We start from the raw sequence: 26,496 nt of genomic DNA, 5'->3' as shown, positions 1-26,496 counted from the left end.
AATATTAAAATTGGACGTTTAAATACTATATTTTTAAATGTAAGAGGACTGATAAATAAAAAGGCTCCTTGTCTTTTCACTGAAAGATTGGACGATCTCAGCCGTCAAATGTCACCCGCGAAATGGTCCAAAGTTTCTCATCTCACCCACAGCAGCGAACGCTCCACGTAGCGCTAAGGAAACCTCCCGAGCGGTGCCAGCACAAAAGGCAATAGGATCAGCTGCTGCTCGTCTTATACAGGTACATGTCCTAGACTTCTCATAACACGACACGTACCCGGATCTTGGTCCTACGCTAAAGCTCTCCACCTCATAAAATAGACGGACCCCTCCGGGCCGTTTCTCCCCTTCATCGGCATCGTGGGAGTAGCTCTCTGTCTCTTGCGGCGAAGAAGAGGCGAGGAGGAGGAGGAGGAGAAATGGCGAAGAAGGTTCTGCTACTGTGCGGCGACTATGCGGAGGACTACGAGGTGCTATCTTCCTGAACAATCGCCGTGATAAACCTGCCATCGGCTTTCCTCTCGATGCTCTCTTCGATTCTGATACTGAAGTGAATCTTTAGTTTAGAAATCGATCGTAATTGCATGACGATTCCCGCAGGTTATGGTTCCGTTTCAAGCGCTTCAAGCGTATGGCGTCGCTGTCGACGCGGTTTGCCCCGGAAAGAAGGCCGGCGACGTGTGTCGCACCGCCGTCCATCAGGCTTCCGGTCACCAGGTAGTTCATCTGGGAACACCTTGAAAGAACCTTGTAAGTGATTGATGAAATTAGTTCAAGAAAATCTGATCAGGAACATCGATCTTTAAAATTTTGAGCTGGTGATGCGTAATTATGGAAATGCCCACCGAAATCGGTTTTCCATCCACGGGTGCGTCGCTTGGTTTATGTCATCTGACCATTTTCCATCAACCAAAAGTTGGCCATACGTTTCTCTCGAATTATAGATTGCTTGGGGGGCAGAAGACTTAAGCATAGTGGACGAGAGAGTCGAGAGTTTGCTATTGTAGTTCTATTTGGTTTGCCCTTTTTATGATGATCAGGAAATATGAAGAGTTGTAAGGAAATATCCATAATGATTTAAATCATCAGTAATTTTTAGTTTTCTCTTGTAAGCTTAATGTCATTTTGACGTGAACTGATTGCCAAGTCTAGTTAACGGAGGTAAATCGACATCTCAAAGCTCCTACGCTATATGCTAGTTCCATTTGCAAATGAACATAAGGGTTTGCGGACCATCTGTTTTCTTGAAAACTCATAGTTGTTTCAACATGAGAAACCCACTGATATGGGTGTTAAAATGATGACATTTGACATGCACCATCTTTTTTTTTTTTGTCAAAATTTATTCCATTTCTAGTCCTTAATTTACATTGAGGAAAGAATGACTACCGAATACCATTGCATATTTATAATGATCCAAATAAATGTTTCTTAGATAAAGAGTATCTCTTCTCAGTCATCAGAGAAGCAGTGTAACGATGTCAAGCCACCTCATGGTTTTTTCACTTTGTTTGAATCCACATGTTTCTGTTAGCACTGCACACCGAGAGGACAAAAATAACCTCACAAGAAGATGGAATTTGTTCGATAATGATTCATCTTTCCCTTTCTTAGTGGTCACATGTTTAACTTGTTGCATGAAGGTTTATTTTTTTCTTTCTTATATGAAACAATCCCATTGTTGCAGACATATTCTGAATCAAGAGGTCACAATTTCATGCTTAATGCATCATTTGGTGAGATTGAAGTGAGCAAATATGATGGATTAGTTATTCCTGGAGGTCGGGCACCGGAATATCTTGCGATGAATGAGTCAGTTGTGGAGTTAGTTAAAAAGTTTTCTGATTCAGCCAAGCCAATTGCATCAGTTTGCCATGGTCAGTTGATATTGGCAGCTGCAAATTTGGTTAAAGACCGGAAATGCACAGCCTATCCCCCTGTGAAGCCTGCCTTGCTTGCTGCTGGAGCTCACTGGATAGAACCAGAGACGATGTCAAAATGTGTCTCTGATGGTAATCTTATTACAGGAGCAACATATGATAGCCATCCTGAGTTTATCCGCCTTTTTGTTGAAGCACTAGGAGGTTCTATTACAGGCTCAGATAAGCGAATTCTGTTTATTTGTGGGGTATGTATGCAACAAAGTATCCTTATTTTCTTTACTAATATCTTCTGCTGTGTTGGCATGCTGTGTATGCAACAAAGTGCTTTCCTAACCAGATAATATCATTTTCACATAGGATATAATAGTCAATTTTTAGCATGTATAATCTTTCCTGTAAGAGAAAAGAATGATGATTATGTTACTGTTGAGAACCACATCACCGATGGCAAAAAGGTAAATGCTGTACATATAAGCTACTATGGTGATATAAATACCTGGTATTTTTTCATTTAATCATAGATTCGCAAGTCATTATATTTGGCTAGCTCAAGTGCATTTATTGCCATAAACAGGATTAGTGAGAAACGATCTGCGTGGCCCAGCCTAAATAGTTGGGACATCAGAGTTTCTTCCTCTCGACACCTGTCCTATCATTGACACAGAAATATATATTATGACATGGAAGAAGATAATTGTGAAAATTATATGAAACCTGTACTGTCATTGATGGTATTGAAGTACTTAAAATTAATAATAGAAGAATATAAAAAAGGTTCTCTTTAAATTCTTCTATCTCAGTGGATATTAGCTTATTCTGGCTCAGATATACCTTATGCCACTGTTTCTGCCATCTTGACATATCAATAAGACAGGACATGAAGGTGAAAATTGAAACTTTCAGTCTAGGTATTGCTTTTTTTTTTACTCCTAGGATCTAGGAAGGAGTCTTTCCGAGCTAGGACTTTTGATGTTCCCTCAGTCATATTTTTATAGGCGGGGAAGCTTGATTCTATAAAAGTAGTGGATATGCTAATTATGTTTTATTGCATACGGATGTTGGTTCTATAATTACCTAGCAGTTTCATGTAACAATAACTTGACCCTGTGTTGTCTTGATCTACAATAAACATTCACTAATCCATCATTGATGTACAAATTCGACCTCCCTATGAGCTGGAAGTTTGAAAATGTCCCTTTTTCATGGGACAATAATGCTTTCAGAAGTAGAAATAACTTATCTTTCTTTTGAATGCAAAGAATTAAAAAGAACTGAACCAGGTGCTTTGGCTCATTTTTCACAAATGAACTTGCAAATCCATCAAACAGTTATTATTTTGCTTGTCAATGTAAATTAATTCCTTGTTTATTCCTATGTAATGTTTCACAGGATTACATGGAGGATTATGAGGTTATGGTTCCATTTCAGTCACTGCAAGCTCTTGGTTGTCATGTTGATGCAGTCTGCCCAAAGAAAGGTGCTGGTGAAAATTGTCCAACCGCCATCCATGACTTTGAGGGTGATCAAACTTATAGTGAAAAGCCTGGACATGATTTCACCTTGACAGCATCATTTGAAGGCTTGGATGCTTCTATCTATGATGCCCTAGTGATACCTGGTGGGCGAGCACCCGAATATCTTGCATTAGATGAGGAAGTTATTACTTTGGTGAAGAAGTTTATGAATGGTGGAAAGCCTGTTGCATCAATTTGCCATGGCCAACAGATATTGTCTGCTGCTGGGGTTTTGAAGGTAATTTCTATTAGTTTCTTTTTCAGTAACGTGGTCTTATCACCTCTACTGTATGATAAGTTACTTGGTAACCTGTAGCTTAGGTTTCTAGTGAAGAACATATAATTTCACCTGCAAATAGCACCATGTAGCGACAAAAGAGCAACAAACCTCTACTGAAAACCATCCAGCTTTGTATACCGTAGTTGCCACATAAGGACTACAAGACAACTCAAGGAATTATGCAAGCTTCCAAGGATTATGTTGAGTTTTGTCTGAAATTTGTCCGATAGAATAGATTTTCCATTTTTTTTTCGGCAAATACAATCAGGATAACTCTTATCTCACCTTAATCTATTTTCTTATAAGTAAATGTAGATTATTTGGGTAGATGTTTTGTCTAACTTGATATTCTTGAGGTATGCATCATTAGAATTTAGGATTGACCGAGGAGCATTATGACTTTGCTCTCTTGGCCTTAAAGTCAAAGTTAGTTAATCAAATTGTGACTGTTGAACTTTGCAAAATTATGAACGCATGTTGTTGCGGCTAACTTGACCATTTTCTTTTTTGTTTGAACTCTGTGATAGAAGTTAGTCAAGACCATATCTTACATCAAGTTCATATTATGCTAAGTCCCAGTATCATTGTCAAGGGGATACCCGACATGCTTGGGCTTTCCACTTTGGTAGATGACATTATATATATATTGAGCGGTACGTTCTAATGTACCGCTCGATATACTCGTACCGTACTATGCTGAACTCAATATTCCGGTACGGTACGAAATTACAAACCTTGTAGGAAACTACCCTTTGATCTAGGCTAGCTCTGATTTGAGAAGAAAAGCCCTCAAAGAATACCATAGGGAAGGGAGGGGTGATCTAAAATATAGCCTGTAGTCTTCTTTGGAGGACCTAATGTGTCGTGTGAAGTAACTGATGACTGTCAGTTCAGACATGGATACAACAAGCATTTTGAAGTGCCCATATTGTGCAAGAAGTGGTGGCGCACTTTTGTGGCAAATGCAGGTGCAGGCTCCCGTAGATATGGTGGCCTAATGTGAATGATTTTAATTGTGAGGTTGGTTCCCCGGTGGTTGCCTTCACTTCACTAGATGACTTATAAGTGGCTAATAAAGTATCAAACGAGTGATTATCTAATGTGAACTTGCTAGCAAAAGAACCAGGGAGTTTTTTAAGCAGATTACTGGACATGTTTCTTTCATGAGTTGGTGTCTCTGTGCTTGTAGAAGATTCAGCATAAAGCTTGAGAAAGGATCAATGACGCAGATTCTGCACCTTCTTTTGGAGCTTACTGATGATGGCGGATATTTTATTATCATAAGCTGCATTATGTCTTCTCACATTCATAGGCTCAACTTAATGCATGGACAAAGCATCCACCATTGTTGGCAATATGTAATAGGACATATCTGACAGCCTGCTTGGCAAGTAGCATGGCTGGTCCTTGTTGGTTATATTAAGCATGTTGATCTGCCTGCTGAGGCGGTTTCAAGTTCTTTAAACTATAACTTTCCAGGTGTTTCACTTGTGATTCTGTTGTTCGTTTCGTGATCTTTTATTATAAGACTTTAACTAATTAAAACATATTGTGCATTTTATCCTGTAGGGGAAGAAATGCACAGCATACCCGGCTGTGAAGCTGAATGTGGTACTGGGAGGAGCCACATGGTTGGAACCAGACCCGATCGACCGATGCTTTACCGACGGCAACTTAGTCACTGGTGCTGCTTGGCCTGGGCACCCCGAGTTCATCTCTCAGCTCATGGCTTTGCTTGGTATAAAAGTCTCCTTCTAAAGCAGGAATGTGTGTGGAGCTTATCGGCGCAGTTCAACCTCCGACACTCACTCGAGTTCTTCATCAGGATTATCCTGTCAACAGAATCCTACAAGGTTGCGTTTCTTTTGTCTCTGTGAAGACTTGTGTCTCATGTACTACTTGTCACCTTTTTCCTTTGTCTCTGTGAAGACTTGCGTCTCATGTACTGCTTGTTGCAGTTTCCGAGTGACTCACAGCTATGTACATTATTATAAAGTTCCTAAATACTCTATGCTGTTTGTGGGGCTAATTACATATGCCTGGTTAGTTGCATTTAGTATCTCAATCTTTATATTTTAAAAAAATTATATTGACATATTTATAGTTATAAAAATTATAATTACGTCAACATAGATGGTGGTGGTTGTTGCGACGATTACAACAAAAATGGTGGTGTCTCGCCATTGACTCAACCTTGACGTCTCCCCCTTTGTATATGCGTTGATACAGTTATCGAACGACAAAATGATCATTTGGCATCTATGTTAGCATTGATGTAGATGCCGAGCGATTATTCCATCGTGTGGCAATTGCATCAACATTGACGTAGATGTAAAGGGGGAGTTGAGGTTGGGATTTGCTCGCCGGGTCAATGGTGAGGCGACCACCATCTTCGTTGTAAATGTCATAGTGACCACCATCATCTACGTCGACGTTGATGTCGAGCGACGTGGGACGATGAGGTTGATGGTGCGCTCCTCGTGAAGGCGGGTGGCATCGCGATAAGTGTGAACCTTATCATCGTCAGAGACAGCTAGGTCACTATGTCAATGTCCATGCTAATAAGACCTCCATCCATCACCATCGAACATTAAAATTATCTTTTTACCTTCTATTTTTATTTTTATGTTTTTATTGATAAAATTAACACCATTAGGGTAGATGCTTCATGTTCATAATCATAAGGATGTCAATACAACTCTTTAGAACGTAAAGATCGAAACACTAAAGGTAATTAATCACATGAGATAATATATAATTAGCTCTTGCAATTGTCTTTTACTCATTGCGAGCAGCTCTAAGATTATAGCTGATACTAAATTTTTGAGTAGATTACTTGCTAGTTTTTTCCATGTACCCTAACAATATATATGGTTTAGGAATTGGGGTTTACGAGCTAAGACAGTATAACAAACAAGAGAGACATCATAATTTTTGTGAAGAAATACACGTCCTGAAACATATGTTGGCCATAAATAAAATGTTACAGGTTGTAGCCTCAAATGCTACCACAAAATGAAAACACAACCTCAAATAAACGTGAACAAACAATCAGAAATGGCTATTGAATAATGATAGTGTAGATGCCATCTCCAAGAACAAGAGTTACCCTGTATAAAATAGCAAACTTCACTGAAGGGCTTACATGGTTTAACAGTAGAACATGACCTTCTTCACGTTATCTTTCAAAGCAGGAAGGGGTCTAACACTTCCACTGCCATGGACCCTCGTACTACTCCTTGGTCCGCTGGCCAGAGATCCACGCCCTGCCGGTCCACTAGCCCTGGAGCCACTATCTGATGTCTCCGGTTCCATATAGAATCGGGCTCGGAAGGCAGCCAGATGAGCGTAATATGCAGGTGGCACTGCCAAAACCGAAAACAATCAGTCATGGTAAGCAGTAAATTCAAAGAATGTTATATTTAAGATCATGTACACTTAGCCTACCAATCGATACAGATCGTGTGCATCTTGCATAGCTGCAACGTATCAAAAAGATAGCTCAGTGACAGCATAAGAAGGGGCATTAAGTAGGGAAAGGATCGTTCAGTGAGAGTATAATACCCGGGCATCAAATAGAGGAAAAGAAAATTCTTACGTGTAACAGAGGTTGTTGGTTAGGGTTTGTAAAGCATCTGCCGTGAATTTGTTTTCATCCCATAAGACATGGTAATGAGCCGGTCGGCTTGTACCCTTCATGTGAAATATAACTCAGTTAACATCAATTACAGAATATAAGCTAGAAAATGGTCGATAAGTAACCAACAAGAAAATAGTGTTTACTTGGATCCCAGCATGACTACACAAATAGAAGTCAAACTCTGTTGGATGGCAGATCTTAGAATCAACAACAGTACCTAGAATTCCAGACACCGCACTGACATGTCAATCTGAGTTTCTATTATTCTAAAACAATAAAAGATATGATGCAAAGATAATACACAGCTAGAAGAATTTGCAAAGATAATATGCAGGGACCAAGTGTCTTGCAGGTGGTCTGCGAAACTCACCAGGCAAAATATTTCCACTCTTATCAATAGAGCGCTGATCATTATAGTTATTGGCAAAGAGCCTGGTGTGGTGACGCTTTTGAACCACCACAAAAGTTACTGGTGGTTGATAGTTTGGTTCCAATGAAGCACAAGCCTGGAGAATACTCACGGAAAACCATGAAACCGTCAGAACACACAACCACCCCATAGATTAGATATGCCTGTTTTTTCCTCCACAAATGCCTTGTATGCCTGATGATATATGACAAAAGAAAAATAATCTCATTTTTCGTGAGGGTTCTTTAAAGACAAATGATGTACCTTCCTGATGGCATCTAGTTCATAAAGTAAAACTTGATAAAATTGCCCCTCACTAACTCCATCCCTGCAAACATGACAATTAGAAACTAAAAGAGGATCAACCATATGAAGCTTTCTAGTAATACCTGTAAAATATAATTCGCTGTGGCTTTATTCCAGTAGATCTTTTAAACGAAATGAGAAGATCCCTGGAAAGGTAAGAGTGTCAGGTAAGTTCCACGGCAGGAAAATAAAAGCAAACAGATAGATCACAAATTTCTGATTAAGAAAAAAACATAGATCAACATGGGCATGCATACTTAATCATGCCACCAGTGACGGTTCCCCGATGAGGATCTTGCCAGACTTTAAACAGATCTTGGATCAACTCTTGACGATGGGCCTGAGCACTCACCAAACCAGCATACTTTGTTATCTCAGGCCAATCTTGAGAAGCAACAACCTGAAGAACAAACAGTAACAAAGAATAAGCATCTGCAGAATATCAAATCATAAAGTATAAAGCAAGATGTAGAAACAGACAGACTATCTTACAGCTGCAATAGATGGACTTGAATCCTCTCCAGGATGAGGATGGGTTACATCAGCACCAAATATAATGGTAGGTCTATCACTAACAAGAGGTATACGCCTTGACAAAGCATCCATCAGGACAGTGTTTCTACCTCCAACCTGTCCCATGAAGGCAATTTTGTCAAGCTCAGAAGATAACAACAGCAGAAGATAGAAATTGCTAAAGCAGTATTCTCTTTTCGTTCTTATAGAGAATGCAAACTACCAAAAGATCACCTTCACATTTATCTTCAGAGCCACATTGGCAAGATACTGCTTATTCTTCTTAAAAACATGCTTAGTCAAACAGCACTGTGAAACTAATCCAAGATCTGTCTCACATATCCTTTTCAGATCACCTGTCATAAAAACAGTGAGACAGCTTAGCATATGAACAGAACCGACAACCATGCAGCATTTGTAAAGATGACATAACTCAAGTGCAGTCAAGCTTACCATAGAGTGGACCATTATTATCAGGCAATATCACAATGAGCAAATCAAGTTCCTTGCCAAGAGGTTGGAGTATGTTCATTGCATCATGATAGCATGACTTTAGAGCTCTTTCCACTTGATCGGGCCGTGCACTAAGTGGAGGAAGCACAGGTTCTAGAGCAAATTCCTGCAAGTACTCGAATCAGGGTGTTCTTAATTAATAAATTTTTGACTTAATACCAGAAACAATTGCAGAAAGAAGTTCCTTTAAAAATAAATACGCAAACCATTGAGACAAGAAGCAGTAAGATATACCATTCCAGATATCTGGCACATCTTGGCAAGCTCGTGACAGAATCCATGAGCAACATTTTCATAAACATTTCGTGAAAAGTTGATACATGTCCAGTTGTTCACTCTCCCACCATTCACCATTTTCTAGTGAAATAGAAAAGGAAAAATAATAAATGTATCAGACAAGTAACATCAAATTCTCATATTTTTAAACAAAACAAGCCACTACCAAAAACACTTCATGCAGCATTCACTATTGGCTGATAAACAAAATCAAGAATGTGTAACATACAGGTAGAAGAAACAATTAATCAGAGAATTAGCACCCAGAATTTGAGAAATGATTGTCATTTTAAATGTTGACACTAAAAAGTTTGGAATAACTATCAAATGAACAAGGAAACAACATAAGAACTGGTATGGAAAAATGTAGCTTTCTAGAACAGATACATAGAGCTAATTCCCCAATGGCAAATGATCAAATGCACATTTAAGCTTTGTTTTACTACCTCAGGGGTCATCAATGTTTTACTACTGCTTAATAGATTTGCATATGATTGATATATGCAATATAATTACAATAAACGCTAATATTGTTATTCCTAAGATGGTTTCTCTTCAAAACATGATGGTTATTCCAATAAAAAGAAGCAACATATGAGGAAAATCTCTTACAATGCAATGTTAATGAGCACGAAATTAGTGTACAAGACACATCAATGCACACATTCTTATCACTATACAATCTTTAGCCGCTACAGATTAAGAGGTTGTTTCCATAACTTGCACCTTGTTCAGCCACATACATAGGAACAACCTTGCCATAGTACCACGGCTCACTCACTACAAACACAATGTTCAATCAAAAGGCAAATTTGCTTCTAATTCACATTTGTTTAATTCAAGGAGACGATGTTAGCCAACAACAAAAAGCCCAAATCCCTTCATCTCTACAATTTGGATACTAAAATTCTGATCAAGCACATACATGCAAAGACTGAGTTTCAACTCATTTCAAGTTGAAATAAAGAGAACCAACAAACTCGGGGACACCCAAGAAGAGCTGAGAAAAAAAGTAAAAATTGAAAACATTACAAAAATAGCAAAACAACAGAGGAAAAAACAAAATAGCTTGAGGAAAATATCATATGCTAAAGTATTCTTTTGCTTTCTTATTTTATCATATAAACAACTTTCAAAATATATAAAACCATAATATAAAAGGCCAGAAATAGTATAAAAGATAACAATGGAAATTAATCCCATAAAAAAACAACAAAATCTTATCAAGAAAAATACATGAGCCATATCTTGCAATGATATTCGTACAAAAACTACAAACTTTATCCATCTGAAGTTCTGAAACTAATTATGAACCTGACTACAGTCCTGATGCTTCTCTAATCACCATGAAGGAGAATATTTCTTGATTAAAAAATAATTAAAGAAAAAAATTATTTGAAGAAAATGTCCATGTCACACATGGAACCAATCGCAAATCTTTTGGCGTATTTCTGATGTGATGGCATCCATATAGCCAAAGAATTTGAGGGCTACTCCGTTTCCTATGTCTTATCCAGTGAAAGATAAAAGGCTAGAACAATTTATAATTGAAATAAATGACAAAGTTGATAGTCGAAGCAAATGACAAGCACAACAATGGCAGTCTTTTCCTTTTTGCGGTCATAGCAATAGATTTCTGTTATTGCATTGCCTCTATTTCCACTTTCCTATTCTAAGCAATTTTAGGAACCCTGCTAAGAAGGGCAAATAAGATTGAGCATACAAGAGTTAGGCACAAGTTTGCTATAACAGCCTCAGGTAAGAGGAGCCAACAAGAGGCTCCTCACTAATGGAAATGTTGAGAAGAAGAGCAACTCATATCACCCAGAGGAGCAAAGGATTAACAAAAAGGGTTTACTTCTTAACTGAAGGATTAAAAAAACCTACTGAGCTCCCACCAAAGAGGACTACAATGGCTAACATATTATAACCAGAAATCCATATAGACTCGGTCATTCTGACCAGATTAAATATAGTCTTAAGTCTTAACTCTAAAGCAAAATCAAAATGTTAAAGCTTACATAGAACTCGTTAATCTCGCTAGGACAAACATTCTGGCGATCCATAAATCTAGAAATGAATCATTATAATGGGAAAAACATGTAGAATAGCCATTTTGCAATAATATGTTGAACCTGTTCAAGTCACAACTTATAAACTTTATTAAAACAAACTATTGGCACCTTATTCATCATATTCCATTGGCCAATTCTTGGCAAGCAATCCTTCTCTCTACCTGTATCATGGTATTTGAGCTACAGAGATGAAAAGATAGCAGTCAATAATAAATCAACCTACCATGAGAAGATAACACAAAAACTGCAATGTCAACTTACCCAAGGAGCTGGTAATATTCGTGCCTCAACTGATGCAAGTTTCTGACTGATCTTGATGCCAAATTCTTTAGCATAAGGGTCTTCATGATACGCATTTTGATGAACCGTCTAAGGAAATACATATATATATGTTAGAATTTGCCAGCCTATCTTGAAAAGGGAAACAAGTATGTTAAAATTTTCATAATGTGAAGGTACCCAAATTTTGGATATTTCCAGGCTTCGATTTTCTTCTTTCACAATAGGACCATGTTAAATCAACATGAAATCCAGATTAATAAAATGTTCTAACAGTACAGATTCCACGAAATTAAGATGTCAACTTGTAATCAGCAGAGCTCAGATGAACTAAGAAAAGCCATGAGAAAACAAGTCCTTAAACAAAATTCACCAACGGTTCCACATGCATGGCTTCTCCGGAACTCGAACCCAAACCACAAAGCAAATGAAGCTACATAACAGGAAAAAGATAAGCATATGATGTCTGTATATATATATATATATATATGTATGTATATATGTATGTATATATATATGTATGTATTTATATATATATATGTATGTATATGTATATATATATAATCCAGGCTTCAGCCTTAACATCTTCAAATGTTTAATAAAGTGTACAAATAATTATATTTGGTAGTGTCAGAAATCTCAAGTTGACTCTCAACTGCATTTTACATGACAAATTCATGCATCCTCTAATCCCTAATATATGATTAAGATAACAGTTAGAAGGACCCGAGAACCAAGATCTGCACACTTGACATAACAACAAATGGGATTTTATATGAAAAGTATATTTTAGATATAAACTATAAGCAAGATCCATCTTTTTTTTTTTTTTTTTTTTGCATCCCCACCTTAACCTGTTCTTATTGATTAATTCCAGTGATTTAAAAAGCGCTAGGCGTCAAAAGGCACCAAGGTCCAAAAACGCACGAGGCGCTAGGCGCTCGCCCGAGCAAAGCGAGACGCTAAAATATAAAAATATATAATATAATTAATAAATATAATTATTTAAACAAAAATATGATATTAAATTAAAAAATTATTACAAAATCACAATATCATATTAACAAAAATCTCAAAATTCAAAAAAATAACAATAATTTCAAATAAATAAAAATTAGCAATATTAAAATTAAAATAATATATTATTGATCTAATAAATAAAAAATTATTGTTATTAGTATACAGTTAACGGTATACTGTTAATATACTGTTAACAATATACTATCGAGTCGATGTGAGAAGAGGTAGCAACGAGCAACGAGCAACGACAATGGGAGCTGGAGAGGCGAGCGATGACAGTGGTAGTGGCAGCAGTAGCAGCAAGAAGCGGCAATGGCAACGGGAGCGACGAGCGACGACAATAGCAGCGGTAGCAGCGGGAGTGGGAGCGAGAGCGACGAGCGGTGATAGTGGCAGCGGCAGCGATAGCGGGAGCGAGATCGACGAGCGACGATAGTGGCAACGATAGCAGCGAGCAGCGGGAGCAACGACAACGGTAGCAGCGAGCAACGACAGCGGTGACAATGGCAGCGGTAGCGACGAGCAGGGTTAAGGTTGGGAAATCACGAGAGGAAGGCTGATATCGGTGCTTTAGTTGGTTCGATTGAACCAACTAAAGCACCGGAGACCGAACCAAACCTAAAACATTGGTTCGATTGCCTGGTTTAACCCGGGCGAGCGCCCAAGCGACACCTCTTTGAAGCGCGTCGCCTGGGAATGAAGCGAGGCGCTCGGGCCTCGCCTCATCTTACCCGAGCGCCTAGGCAAGCGACCGAGCACCTATTGAAATCACTAATTAATTCCACCTGATATTATCATTCACAAGAAGAATAAAACAATATATAAAAATCAGAAATCTATATAAAAAGGATGTCAATGCATTATCCTAGAAGATACACATCCTGTTCAAATTTCTAGCCATGAAGTACACCACAAATAAAGATGAATTGATTCAATTACATTAAAAGACTAAAGCCAACTATTATAACTTCGAATTTTATAATTGAGAAGGCTATTTTCTTATGGAACAAAAGGCTATTTTTCAATCAAGTCAAATGACTTAAACCTAATCCGCTACCTGAATAATGTCATGCTCCCGTTCATGAGGGCGTTGACATGTCACCCTCAGAAGAGCAGTTATTTGTTTCTCATTCAAGCGCTTGGAGTATCTCTGCCCATCCACAATCTTACAAACCTAAATCATGTCAAGATAGATTGTAATGCATGTCTCATAGGTGGATCTGCAAAATACTTCTATCAACAAATATATAGTATATAATACTTAATTATTACATGCACCATATAATCATACAATAGTAATTGATATGCTTACCTCCATAGGCAGGTAATTTGGTCTTTGTGTGTTACCAACTTGCAGGCATGGCAGATTTGTGTGCTGGATGGTAAATCCATATGTGTCTTGAAAATATTGCACAACATATTTCATCGTCCCCCTCTCATCAACGGGGAAGCTATTTTTCAAAATTTTCAGAACAGTGTGGAAGATTAGCAATTCTTGATGACAATATGCAAAGAAAATCAGAACCAAATATAACAAAAAAAACTACAGAAAAGTTATGGGGCAATGTTTCATACGTGAGCTCTCTAGTTGCCTGCAAAGTTAAACCAGATATGCGATATTTTCGGCGCATATTTCCACGATGAGTAACCTCAACTTTTACTCCTCTGAGAGCCTTCTTAATCTGGGGCACAGAACCAGATATGAGGCAGAAATATACTAAAATGGAATAATGAAAAACCTGATGTCAACTCTTCAATGCCTACTCACATGTTTAACAAACAAAGATAACTAAATGTAAATTTGCAAGTATGAGAAACACTGAGCCAAGTAAAACAAGCATGCAGTGCTTTATCTCAGGGTGAGAAAAGCTACAGATTTACTTTTAACTTCAACATCAAAATGATCAAGGCCCAACAAAGTTTACAAGGTAAAGAAGAGATGAAAGCTTTTAGTTTCTAGATATCAGGTTATGAAATGCATGAATGAAAGCTTCACAAGAATAACAAGTAATTTATGCTGCAGGAAATTCTTTGAAAATAAATAAAGACAACCTTTACACGGTCAGCATCTGACAATGGTCTTGAACGGACATCCCTATTCAAAAGCTGGGTGACATAGTCGATGACATGAAGAGGCTCGATGAAAGCAGTGGAACACATGTCTGCAGAAAGAAAGAGAGTTTGAGGAAACCTACATAATTAATTATGCCAACTATTGCAAGAAATCAATTTATGCATTAGTTTTACTGAGAGAGCTCTGTAGGTTCATTTAAAGCTCTTCCACAGGAATGTCTTCCAGTAGTTCACTCCGAGTAATTAAGAAATAGCATCATGCTATAGTACCCATTTTAGTATTAAGTAAAATTACTTTAAAGATAATCCAATGAAACAAAAGTCACAAAGGTTTGTCATTGGCACCTTAAGTGGATAAGCTTTCTAAGGATCTCAAGATATACAGACAATCAATAACAGAGTATACATCCACTCTGTGGTAGAGCACAATAGGGCAGTTGTCTTTCTAATGAAGAGTTGATCTTTTTGTAAATATGTTTTTTGTACTGTGTTAGCTTCTATTTTTGGAATGAAGTTTGTTTGGCTTGCCTAACAACATTCATACATCTTAAGAACAACGAGGGGCAAAAATAAAGAAAGAAGAGATTCACTACCAATATTTAAAGAGAGGCCCATTTGTGTTGGACGGATGCTTTGATAAAAGCCCCGCCAACTTTCTAATCCCTCAGTGAGTGACTGCCTTCTTCCTAGATCAGGAGAATAAAAGGAACGACCAACAGGGAGATATCTGTGAACCATCACCAAGAGACAATGTCACAATCGAAATTCATCCATAAAACATAAATGTGGAGCATACATTGACACCTACCTAGCCGTTGGCAGTTCACGCAGAACGATATCAAGAACTTGCAGTGCTTCCTGCGGAGCATCGGGCTGCCTCCCAGTTAAAAACATCTCGAGATGGTGAAGATCTGCACGGGCAGCAAACTTGATAACAACTCTGAATGTCCTCTGGTGTCTGCAGGACAGAAATACATTTCATGAACCATTAGGGTGCATGAAAACCTTAAAAATTATTGTAACAAAAAGTTGAATGGCTATTCCACCTTTTGATGTCTGTGCCATCTTCCCCATCAGTAAGAGTGATGTGGAACTCTCTTGAGGCAAAAGGCAATGGACCAGCTGTATAGAGACTCTTCCTGCCATCATAAGCAGGAAGGCGCCCTCCTAGATAAGACTCCCTATACAATCTGACCAACTGTTCCATCACAGCACGATTGACACCCCGGGATGCAACTTCTGGTGTAATCGAAACCTGGTTAAATAAAGTGAAAACATTAATTTCTACCATAATTTTATTGAAAAGAGTTGAAAATTTGAAGCAGCAGTGCAGAGGAACCAAAAAGAAAAACTCACATCGTATTGATGAAGGTCCCTGTCAGGTAGTTCAGCCAAAAAGTGATTGGCCTTCACCACACATTTGTCACCAAAGCTACCTTTTCCAGGGCGCAATGGAAATCTGATAGACTTACTTGAAGACGGCGGTGAAACCACTGGCTGGATATCTTGGCTTGATGTAGCTGTATCTTGAACAGAAATCTGTTCAAATGATGTTGCAATTTGAGCAGAGGAAGTCTCATGGTGCCATGGTGACCTCCCCTGTGACAATGATGCTTGGGCAACTTGATAAGGAGCTTGCATTGCTTGGTGCAGCTCGGGAGCTGGTGGCCTCGATGGACCTGCAGCTGAGGGGCTTACCCCACTTCTACCAGGTACACTGCCACTAACCTGCCATACACCATGTTGTCGCTGAGGTGGCATTGCGCCACTGGGCAGAGGCCCACAATGAACTTGGTACTCGTAAGCTGGTGCACCAGGCTGCTGTGGTGCTGGGACTCCATGGGGCCGCCGTCCACCGTGCCCCTGATATCCTGCACTACCTCGGCCTGCTTGTTGGGGTAGAAGAGGGTTTGATGGAACCCAACCATGTCCCGCCCCAGCTCTCTGTTGCTGGGAAGTCGGATTCGTCTCCAACCGGTGAGTGGGCACAGCTGGATGACTGCTGCCAATACTCTCTCTAGTTTCTATGTTCTCCCTAGATCCAGGAAGTTCAGTTCTCCGTTTTCTCACCATGTTGTCAACTGCATAAGAGCATGGAGTTTAGACATTTTTCCTACAATAATATATCAGACCCTGATAAAAACTGATAGGAAGAAAATAATGAAACCAACAAAGCATCTATAAAAGATACACTTAGAACTAAATTATTGGCAGAGAAAGTCATCATTTAGCAAAACAAGCATTGTTCCCCTCATGATTTTATAAACAGCTGGTAATATTTCGTTTGCCTACAACATGCAGATGCCTAGGTGCCAAATAAATGCAAAGCATGATACTGGAGAGATGCAAAACACAGAAGAAAATCTAACCAAAAGAGTTGCAGGACGGAACCCCTTGATACATAATAAATGCCAACAATAAATACAATATGGTCGACTGGCACACCATGAAACAACATAATTAACCAGAAATAACGGTAGCATATCGTATAGAAAATTTCTGGCACAGTATCCACCATGAACGAACATAATTAACATAGCAACACATCGCACCAAAATCTTTGGCATATATCGTTGCATGATTTAACAAGATGGCGCAGCAGATTTCAAGGAGAAGTCTATCGTTTCTTCGAAGTTAATAATCCACAAGGGCATATAGAAAGTTCATGAGCAATACCAACGTGTCAAACTATAGAACCATGAAAAAGAGAAAAAGAGCACGGAAGGTTTTTTGCGCTCAGCAGAAAATACATACGTGAAAGAGGATGCGACAACATGAATGATTTTCCAAAGAGAAAAAAAATTGGAAACAATCTCAAGCATACCAAAAACATGAAATTTGACAACAATATAAGTAGTTGCAGATCAAACAAAGGACACAGCAGACTGTAAAGTGTGATCATTCTTCTACAGCAAAAGACTTAAATTTTCGAAATGTCAAACGAGAAAGTTGATAGACCATACATTCTCCTCGGAGAAATAAGCTCATTCCAAAGAAGAAAATACTATAATAATATTTCCAAGACAAATTAAATAAAGGAATAAAAGATAAATGATTAGAAAAAAAAATGAAACAGAAGAAAATACTGCAAGTATAGAAAGAGCTTGAACGTGAAATATTTAATCGAAGCACGAAATCGTACAGAAACAACATTCCGATGAGTCCATAAGTGAATGAAGCAGTGTAAAGAGAAGAAAGAAAGTGTAAGAAGAAAAAGAGAAATTGTTAGAAAATATCTGAAGAGAACATGAGCAGACAGCATAAAACAAGACGGCGGCACGTTACATTCGAGAAAAAATATGTATAGTATAAACAATGAACAACAGTTTGACACGACAAGAGTTTAGTTACGAGCGACGAGGAGGTCAAACTAGAACAGATTTTAGCAGTTAAAGCACCAACTTAGTAAAGAGGGAAAAATACAAACAACGAACAGAGACAAGAAATCAGTAGATCTACTGAATCGAAAGCCAAAATAGGAGTCGTCGAACCAAACCAACCACCATGAGAAAGATCAAAGGCCAGATCAAAATCCATGTAACCCCACCTGTAACAAGAAAACAAATAAACCCATATGTATTTCGATCTCAGCTTCTGGAACCATAACCCAACCCTAGCCCCCAAGATCGAACCCCAGAAACAGGCGAAAAGATGGCAGGAACCAGGAAAACAGGGATCCGATCGCAGCGCATTCGCCGAATCTGATCCCCGCTTGGGAGCAGACTCGTGTAGAACAAGATCGAAGAAGAAGGGCCAAAAGGAAACCAGAACTAAGATGAAAACCGCAGCCACAAGGTTGGGAGAGGAGAGAGCGCTACCGTGATCGGAGGACTGGGAGATGGTGGTGGTCGGGACGGCCTCGGTGCCTCGCGAACCAGCCGGTAACAAGGAGCGAGTGAGAAGAAAGGGAAAGGAGGCGGAGACCGATGAGAGGAAAAGGGAGCAAACAAAGCTAGGAAATGCCAAAAGGCGGGTCTCGTCCTCCTCGCCGTGGGAGAGTGTGTATTTATACCTGTTCTTTTACTGATATAAAAGAAGAAGATGAGTCGTTCGGAGGGCGGTTCCGGAGGGGAACGCCCATGGCTAAGCTCAGAACCAGACCAGGAAACATGGAAAGAACACTTGCTATTCGTTTTCGAGTACGCCCCTGCACTGTGTCCCGGACGTGGCAAGAACTAGGTGCTGGACGATCTTTCCTTCCTGAAGTAGCCCACACACAGGAGTTCCTTCTGGTGCTGCGACACAAAAGCATTGACAGTTTTCTGCCCGTTTAACTTACCTACCTTTTGATTCGAAAATTTTTCGTGCTTTACCCTGGGTCCCAGTGGGGCCAAATATCCTGGCGAATCAGAAGACGAAAACAGCGCGGTTGGTAATACGGAAAAAGGTCATTGTGTCCGTTACCAGCATGCTTTTGTCCACGGTTTCACGTATCTGCCGCCATAATTACCTGCCTTTTGATTCGGTCTTAACTATGGGTCCCGCTGGGGCCCGACCGCACCGAATCACAAGGCGACAAGACGGCGAGGGTATTTTTTGAACGAAGGAGAAAGTGTTGCTGGTCGGATTCTTTTACCTGCCAAATATGTCTCGCCAGTATTTAATTATTTTCTATATTTTCTTTATTTGATTTTAATATTCTTATAAATTAAATTCCTTCTATTTTTTAATTCTCTAAAATATGGTCAGCGTTGATTCTCGAAAACAACTATTCTACGTAATGGAATAAGACGACATACATTAATCCATCCTAATCTTCAGATTTATGGAATCTCGTATATTCTAATTCTGAAAATTTAAGGAGGAAAAATTATCAAGAGATCTTTGGATGAAGAAGTAGGGAGAAGGTGAGAAAGGAATTGTGTGGGTATATATTCAGGTTTTTCGGATGTTAATATTGGTATTTTTTTTAATGTTAAGTATAAGTCTTTCCATAATTATATTTATATAAGTCATATCTATTTTTTCCTAATCATTCATGCCAATAGCATAAAAATAATAATAATTTCAAAGGGGTTTTCCTGTATGTTTCACAATGCTACCTATGGTTTCATTGTTAGAATGGTGGCAATGCAAAATCTACTTTTGTAATCATATGAAAGGATTCTTATATGTTTATTTTTGTTCAAAAAGAACAGAAATAATCTAATCCCATGAGAAACACTTTACACTTCAAATTAATTTTGTATGCACAGATCCACATGAATCAAATATCAGAAATGCTTGATATAGCCAACTCCTACCTTAAATTTGTTTTTTGGTGACTGCAAAGCCTTGACTCTATCACATATCTACATACCAAAATGGGAATCAGGAGAGATGTTGGAGGTGCTTCTAGAGATAAATCTTAAAGAATTGCAAGCATTTCAGGTAAGTAGAAGCTCTGAAGATTGCATGTAGAATGCTATAAAAACAATTAAAACATTGATAGGGTTCCTTTTCTGCAAGTGTGATAAATATAGTTGTTTGGAAACCATTAATTCTTCACAAGCATATTGATTAATAAGGAGCAGATAGCATATCTGAGGTTGGATTGCATACTTTGAGCTCCCAAGCGGCAGGAAGAGGAAGATCATAAAGAAGCTAAACACCAGCTACTGCATAAACAAACTTGACCAAAGTTGCAGCAAAGGGAGCTCAGTAGTTGAGAACTTACTTAGGAGAGCTGGTCTTGTACTAGCAAGAAAGTTCTAAACAACCGTTAAGGACAGTGATGTCTTGAAACCCTAGGAGAAGAAGATTTCCATGAACACAGAGCTCATAAATAATTTGAATGAGCTTTTATGCAATTATGGATTAGACAAACAAGAAAAGTATGACAAGGAAGTTGGTTGGCTGACCTGTACACTTCAGAGAATAGACCTGGGAGATTTATGGTACCTTGTACTGCACCATTCTATTGAAGTACACTTTGAAGGATAAAGATTAGTACAAGACGACCATTGAATTCCACATGAGCAGCTCTGAGATGTGTGGTAGTACTACCATGTTGCCCTGCTGAAGGTGTGAGATTGCAGATTAGAAGTTGGCATGTCTTTCTAGGAAGGATGGTGAACTGCTACTTGTTTGTTTCTGGGGTTTGCTTTCAGAACAAGGATGAGTAGGACTTTGGTGCTATTTTTCTTTGGGGATTGTTTCTGAATGGGAGTTGTTAGTTGCAAGGAATGCAATCGCATGCCGATTCCAAATGGGACTGGTATGTGCTGCCAGTATCAGAATACTATCTATTAGTACATTAATACATACCAAAGAGAAGAAAGAAAGTGTCCTCAAACTGATTGTGCCTATGATTTTCCTAATATATTTTTTCTGGAATGACAGTATTGGATTTGGGTAGACCAGCATTTTGTGATCATTCAAGTATCTCAGCCAGATATAATCCAATAAATAAAAGGTTTGTTTTTTAATATAAGTAAAATTTTAAAGAGAAGAAAACATAGTGGTACTCAACAATATTACATAATTGAAGTAGCTCTTTGCATGGTGTGATTGGTTTTATAACATCATCTAAGTGACACCCAACCATTTACCCTGCTGGTATATATCCGAATCCATTTCTAATAGGAAGAGGGTTTGAAACCTTGTTTGAATGCCAAGTTACTGATGCAAACAGTATCTTGGAACCTCAATTGTTAAGATACTGTCAAAGGTAGATTCCTAAAGATCAGCTAAGGATGTGTCTTCTTTTTATACAACTGTAGCAAAAAGAAGAATGCATCATGGATTCCAGTCACATAAATAAATGATTGAACTTGAAACTTAAACTTCATTAAATGAGAAAAAAATTAATCCACAAATCCAAAGACAACTTTGATATAGGTTTGAAGAAATGGTAAAATCATACACAACGATTCTGTCCCAGCAATTCAATACATTATGAATTTTGCCTATAAGGAACCAAACAATTAAACTACTACTTATGAGAGGCATTACCTTCTTTTCTTTGAGGCAACTCTAAACATAGCCATGACTCTGAATCGCCAATTTCATCTCATTGTTGCACAATTCTTCACTGATGCTCCCTCCTCCTCCACTTTTCAGTCAGTTTCAATGAACAAAAGTACATGATTGTGTCTTGCATGTAAACAACCAAAAGTGTGACAAACATTGAACAACATAAAGTTCAGAGGTGCAACACCAGCATTGACTTGATTACACATGAAGAAGCATCCACTTCATGTGTTGCATGCTTCTTGGTGATACGGTGCCACTTCAGTCCAGTTTTGGAAACATGACAAGCAGTTAAGAAATCCAGGACCTGCCCAAATATCCTAAACATCTCGATACTGTAAATCATATCGTCATCTGCAAGAAACATGGCATTCCGGTCCATGGGAGCATCTGGATGCCATGAGACCTCATTCCATGCACGTAAAGTGAAATCCAGCTCCCAGAACTTCCTCACAGCTATCTCCCTCCTGTTTGGTTGGCCATCTATTTCACACCATGACACACAAGAGAAGAACAACCGACTGCTACAAGCAATGAGCTTCGGGTAGTATTCACGAAGCCGGGGAGGAGGGTGGCACACCTGAATTGTCATCCAGAAGCCTCTTTCCAAATCATAGCCTGCGAGTTTATCTGTCTCTGAGTAAACATAAAACATTTTGCCACATATGGCACCTGAGCAAATGACTCCAAATTCCCCTGGCAAACTTGCAATCTCTATCCACTTATCAGTTACAGGATCATAGATCTCACCAGATTCAAGAGGTTCATCCCAGGATCCACAACCACCCACAGCAATCAGTGCAAATTTTAACTGCTTGCTCATATTTTCTCCAACAAAGTTGGATGGTCTTCTTTTGCGCTCCGATGAAACATCCTCCTCACTAAAAGCATCTCTAAGCCGAAGCCTGACAGAGAGTCTGTGTGGATCCTTATACACATCAGAGACTCCTCCAATCCGAGACTTCAACTGAAGCTGATCTTGGGACTTGGGTCGAGCTTCAAACAAACTGCAGCTGGCACCTACTTCAAAGACACCCAGAACAGGTCCTGACCTTGCTGATTTCATCGGTGCAGTTTTACGCCATGAGCCGCTCAAAGGGTTAAACACCAGGACCCCTTTGTGAGTCTTGATGGACCTCTTCTCCATTGACAAAGAAGACCTAGAGCAACCACCAACAACATAGATATCACTCTTAATACTTGTAACAGAGAACAAGAACCTGCCTTTTAGCACATCACTGTGAATCCTGTGCCATCGATCGCCAGAGACATCCAAAGCATGAATGTCACCAGCATGACACCCACCCTTCGTGATGCCAAACAGGAACAACCATGGACTACCATAAGAACAGTCGCTTCTCATCTGTATGAAATGGGGCGTGCTTGTCAAGTGCCTCCACTTCTTGCACACGCAACGTGCTGTCATGACAGATGACAAAGGAAGCCGAGCAAGAATCATTTCCAACACATCATCAGGTAGCGAAGCCGGAACAGCAGATGATGAAGTTGATGGGCACTGCACAGATGGCTTCTCCTTCCTGGAACTCCTCCAAAATTTCTCCGAAACGCCATAAGAGAAGCACTCCATCCCTACCCCAGTATCTTCAATCCCTTTGTCCATCCTCTGCGGGATGCACTCGTCCATGGCACTGAACCGCGTCTTGATAGTAGAATCAAAGTCGTCGCAAGCACCCACCCGACGACACCCGCCACCCTTCACATAATGGCCAAGGCATGTAGAGGAATTGTGCCTGGAGCTTCCACCACTATGGGCTGCTCTAAAGACGCTCCTTTTCTTCTTATACTTCTGGCTCACGCTCCGCACTAGGCTCTTGGAAATGCTCAACCCCTCCATGTTCTTGCGATGAGATGTTTCGCCATCTTCGGCAGATTTTCCTGAATCATTGCATAGAAGTGATGCCCTGCTGTTGCTGCTGAATCTGTTCGAAGTGCTGATCATAACCAATCGACGAAAGGCTCAAAATCCCTCTTTGTTCTACAAATTCCAACCGACTTACGGAAGCCACCATGTCACCAAAAAGGAACCAAAACTCAAGAAAAAGCCGTCCAAATCCGCCCTTCGCCAGCCGCAACCCATCAAATTACAATCTTTAACTCCTAACGCTACCAAACACAGGAAAATAAGCTCTTCGTTTTCGGCAGAAGACAGGAAAACCGAACCAAGAACACACACATGAGATTGAAAATTAGGCGCAAACCCTAAACGAGGAGGACGAGGAGGCGATGGGACCTTTGAGGCGATCCAATCCCCGAGAGGTGTTTCCCGTAAATAGCAAAAGGGGGAGGCGTCGGATCTCGCTCTCCTCTCTCTCTCACGCGCGCGCCCGCGAACAGCGCAGGAAAATTTGCGGGTTTAAAGTACTTTTACTGGTTAATGATATGACAAAGCGACGCAAAAGTTTGGGACCCCCAAAACGCCACCCGCGGGACCCCCCAAAGGAGTGGATTAGGTCGGCCGCAGGCGTCTTGCGGATTTAATGTGTGAGATGGACTGCGGCGCATCGACAGTGACCCATCACCCGACGGAGCTTCTTGTTCATTCTTTTAATATGCCCTGACATTCACCTAAATCTGAATTATGATTGGGAGAATCCGGACGACCCTGTTTTGTATGATCCACAAAATCCGTGCCACCTCAAAATGGCGTAGGATGGAAGTATGTTATTTGCAGATGTATGTGTTACAAAAAAATAAAAATAATATATAAAATGTTAAATATAATGTTATTACACCTATTTGTTTGTACACTTTCCAGCATTTTACCATTATTACCATCAAGCATTTTACTAAAAGTAAAAATTCCTTACAAGTAAAAAATAAAAGGATTAAAAGGACAGATTATTAACATACATATATACTAATTAGATCTGTATAACTAATATCCTCTACTTGTGTAATCTGCTCTACATATGTTGCTTGGGGTGATTACTTTTCCCTTTTTTTCCTTGATTTTTCTTCAGCCCAATCTTTATAAATAATATATAAAATAATCTAGTTTAATATGTGTGTGTGTGTGTGTGTGAGAGAGAGAAGTTTAATAATAGATTGAGTCTTTTCTAATAATATGTTTATAAAATTTATGGTAACCTAATTAAAATCTGCATATGTTTTCTTTTCTATTTTTTGATGTTTAATTGATATTATGCAATGTCCTTTTTAATTGTTTTACACCATACACCTGTGTTCAATTTCATGTATCACTTTGTATATGAGAGGAAATGTTAAAGAGTCTAATATAGACTGAATCCATTTCTGGATTTGTAGTAATCCAATCAAAATCCTTATGACAAGGCAAAAAAATAAAATCTTCAACATTTTGATGATCATTTGCAGTTGATCAGAAGAATTTACCATGATAAAATTAGATCATTTAGATAAGCTTTTAGCTGATGCCCAAACTTCAGGATGTGACTTTTCCACTGATAAGATGGGGATCTCTGCAGCATGAAGAGTGTTGCTGTAACACATAATATACATCAGAAGCAGTAGTGATTCCAATGATATCATCTCATATCTTTAATGAGTAGGATGCAAGTGTGTGTATATATACATGTGATGTTGAGTCTGGCACTTTATATATATAACATGTTTCTTTCAAGCTACTGACTCATAAAAAAGACAAGGAATGTGAAGAAAGCAGCATCTGAAGAAAGAAGAATGGACACCAGCTTCTGTTGCATTTGCCCACCACTAACTTGTCACCATCATTCAAGGAACTAAATTAATTGAAATGCATGAAAGCATTAGAAATTGCATCCCTGAGATGAAGCATGTTCTCAGCCTATCCATCTTCATAACCCAAGTAAGTTCAAGAGTTCATTTTAAGAGTTAGGAAACTTCCTAAATCATCCAAGGGTTCCACAGACAATTTGGTTTCCTTAAGCCTCTTTCTAAGAACATTTGTGTGCTTTTCATTTCATGATAAGACATGCATCTCTTCTTTTGATTGTCTCTAACCACAATATAAAGTTTTGACAGTTCCTATCATCTCTCTGAGAGAAAGACCTTTTGCTTGCATCCTTAAGCAATATTCTTCTGATCTGATGAGACAGCATTACTTTTCTGCTGTCCAAATATATCTGTGGTCTATGACACTCTACTGTATCTATTGTATGAATTAAAACCTTGTTTTGTGGGATGCTCTGCAGTCCAATTTTTTGCTGGAAAATACATTTTTCCTGCATCTGTGAATTGATCCATACTCTCTTGCATAAACCCAATTAATTAGATCTGCAAAAGGCACATCATGAATTTGTTTGAAAGAACTGAGTACATTGTGATTCCTGCACTCCATTGCTTTCTTGTGTTCATTGGCAGAAACCTGACTACCAAACATGCAGATTATTCCAACATGAAAACAATGATTTCTTTGCAGCTCACCTTTCAATGGATGCTGAAGCTCCATTGCCAGTCATTAAATAATAAAAAGGACAATTAAAGCAAAGAAATCGGATGACAAGTCGATAATAAAAGCATCCATTGCCTATATTTCAAAGCTTCAGAGGCCCTTGGATGACAACTCACCCTTTGCTGCATGTTCCCAGATTCCTACATTTGATGAAACTGTGGCTTCAAAATATAGACTTGTGCCATTGGACATGGCTTGGTTAAGCTTGTCATCAAGAATAAGACACACCTCTATAGTCTTGATGGTATGCTGATTTCCCTTTCAGGTATTATATGCTTCATACGGAATATATATCTTGTATCAGTTGATATCTTCCATCATTCCACCAACTCTAT

The 26,496-nt window shown here is 39.0% G+C and overlaps 3 protein-coding genes across 5 annotated transcripts; 1 reads left to right on the top strand and 2 right to left on the bottom strand.

Annotated features, from left to right (window-relative positions):
• The first annotated feature begins 321 nt into the window (after window positions 1–321).
• On the top strand, window positions 322–5,706 carry LOC135633981 (protein DJ-1 homolog D-like). Of its 2 annotated transcripts, XR_010495203.1 has the most exons (6): window positions 322–470; window positions 601–717; window positions 1,688–2,128; window positions 3,273–3,635; window positions 4,867–5,156; window positions 5,247–5,384. XR_010495203.1 is itself a non-coding variant. In XM_065144066.1 (5 exons), the coding sequence occupies exons 1-5, from the start codon at window positions 420–422 to the stop codon at window positions 5,433–5,435; spliced, it is 1,161 nt and encodes a 386-aa protein (XP_065000138.1). In that variant the 5' UTR covers window positions 322–419; the 3' UTR covers window positions 5,436–5,706. The 2 variants fall into 2 exon arrangements, 1 of the variants encoding a protein (XP_065000138.1); XM_065144066.1 differs by lacking the exon at window positions 4,867–5,156 and having other exon boundaries at window positions 5,247–5,706.
• Window positions 5,707–6,584: 878 nt separating this feature from the next.
• On the bottom strand, window positions 6,585–18,795 carry LOC135633980 (protein argonaute 1B-like). Of its 2 annotated transcripts, XM_065144064.1 has the most exons (23): window positions 18,600–18,794; window positions 16,138–16,862; window positions 15,828–16,036; window positions 15,590–15,739; window positions 15,375–15,508; window positions 14,761–14,870; window positions 14,284–14,390; window positions 14,021–14,159; window positions 13,766–13,882; window positions 11,671–11,778; window positions 11,518–11,589; window positions 9,293–9,415; window positions 8,999–9,164; window positions 8,780–8,901; window positions 8,525–8,662; window positions 8,290–8,432; window positions 8,116–8,178; window positions 7,991–8,054; window positions 7,688–7,823; window positions 7,461–7,534; window positions 7,276–7,370; window positions 7,125–7,156; window positions 6,585–7,042 (listed from the first exon to the last, which is right to left on the bottom strand). In XM_065144064.1, exons 2-23 carry the CDS (start codon window positions 16,852–16,854, stop codon window positions 6,828–6,830), a joined length of 3,234 nt encoding a protein of 1,077 aa, XP_065000136.1. In that variant the 5' UTR covers window positions 16,855–16,862; window positions 18,600–18,794; the 3' UTR covers window positions 6,585–6,827. The 2 variants fall into 2 exon arrangements, with proteins under 2 accessions (XP_065000136.1, XP_065000137.1); XM_065144065.1 differs by lacking the exon at window positions 13,766–13,882 and having other exon boundaries at window positions 18,600–18,795.
• Window positions 18,796–20,805: 2,010 nt separating this feature from the next.
• Window positions 20,806–24,093, bottom strand: LOC103978688 (F-box/kelch-repeat protein At5g42350-like). The gene is made up of 2 exons (XM_009394576.3): window positions 21,715–24,093; window positions 20,806–20,984 (listed from the first exon to the last, which is right to left on the bottom strand). The coding sequence occupies exon 1, from the start codon at window positions 23,690–23,692 to the stop codon at window positions 21,905–21,907; it is 1,788 nt and encodes a 595-aa protein (XP_009392851.2). The 5' UTR covers window positions 23,693–24,093; the 3' UTR covers window positions 20,806–20,984; window positions 21,715–21,904.
• Between the last annotated feature and the right edge of the window lie 2,403 nt (window positions 24,094–26,496).

This window comes from Musa acuminata, chromosome BXJ3-3 (genome assembly GCF_036884655.1).
Source record: "Musa acuminata AAA Group cultivar baxijiao chromosome BXJ3-3, Cavendish_Baxijiao_AAA, whole genome shotgun sequence".
Classification (NCBI taxonomy): domain Eukaryota; kingdom Viridiplantae; phylum Streptophyta; class Magnoliopsida; order Zingiberales; family Musaceae; genus Musa; species Musa acuminata.
Note: the sequence above shows the minus strand (reverse complement) of the source record. Positions and strands in the feature narration are given on the sequence as shown.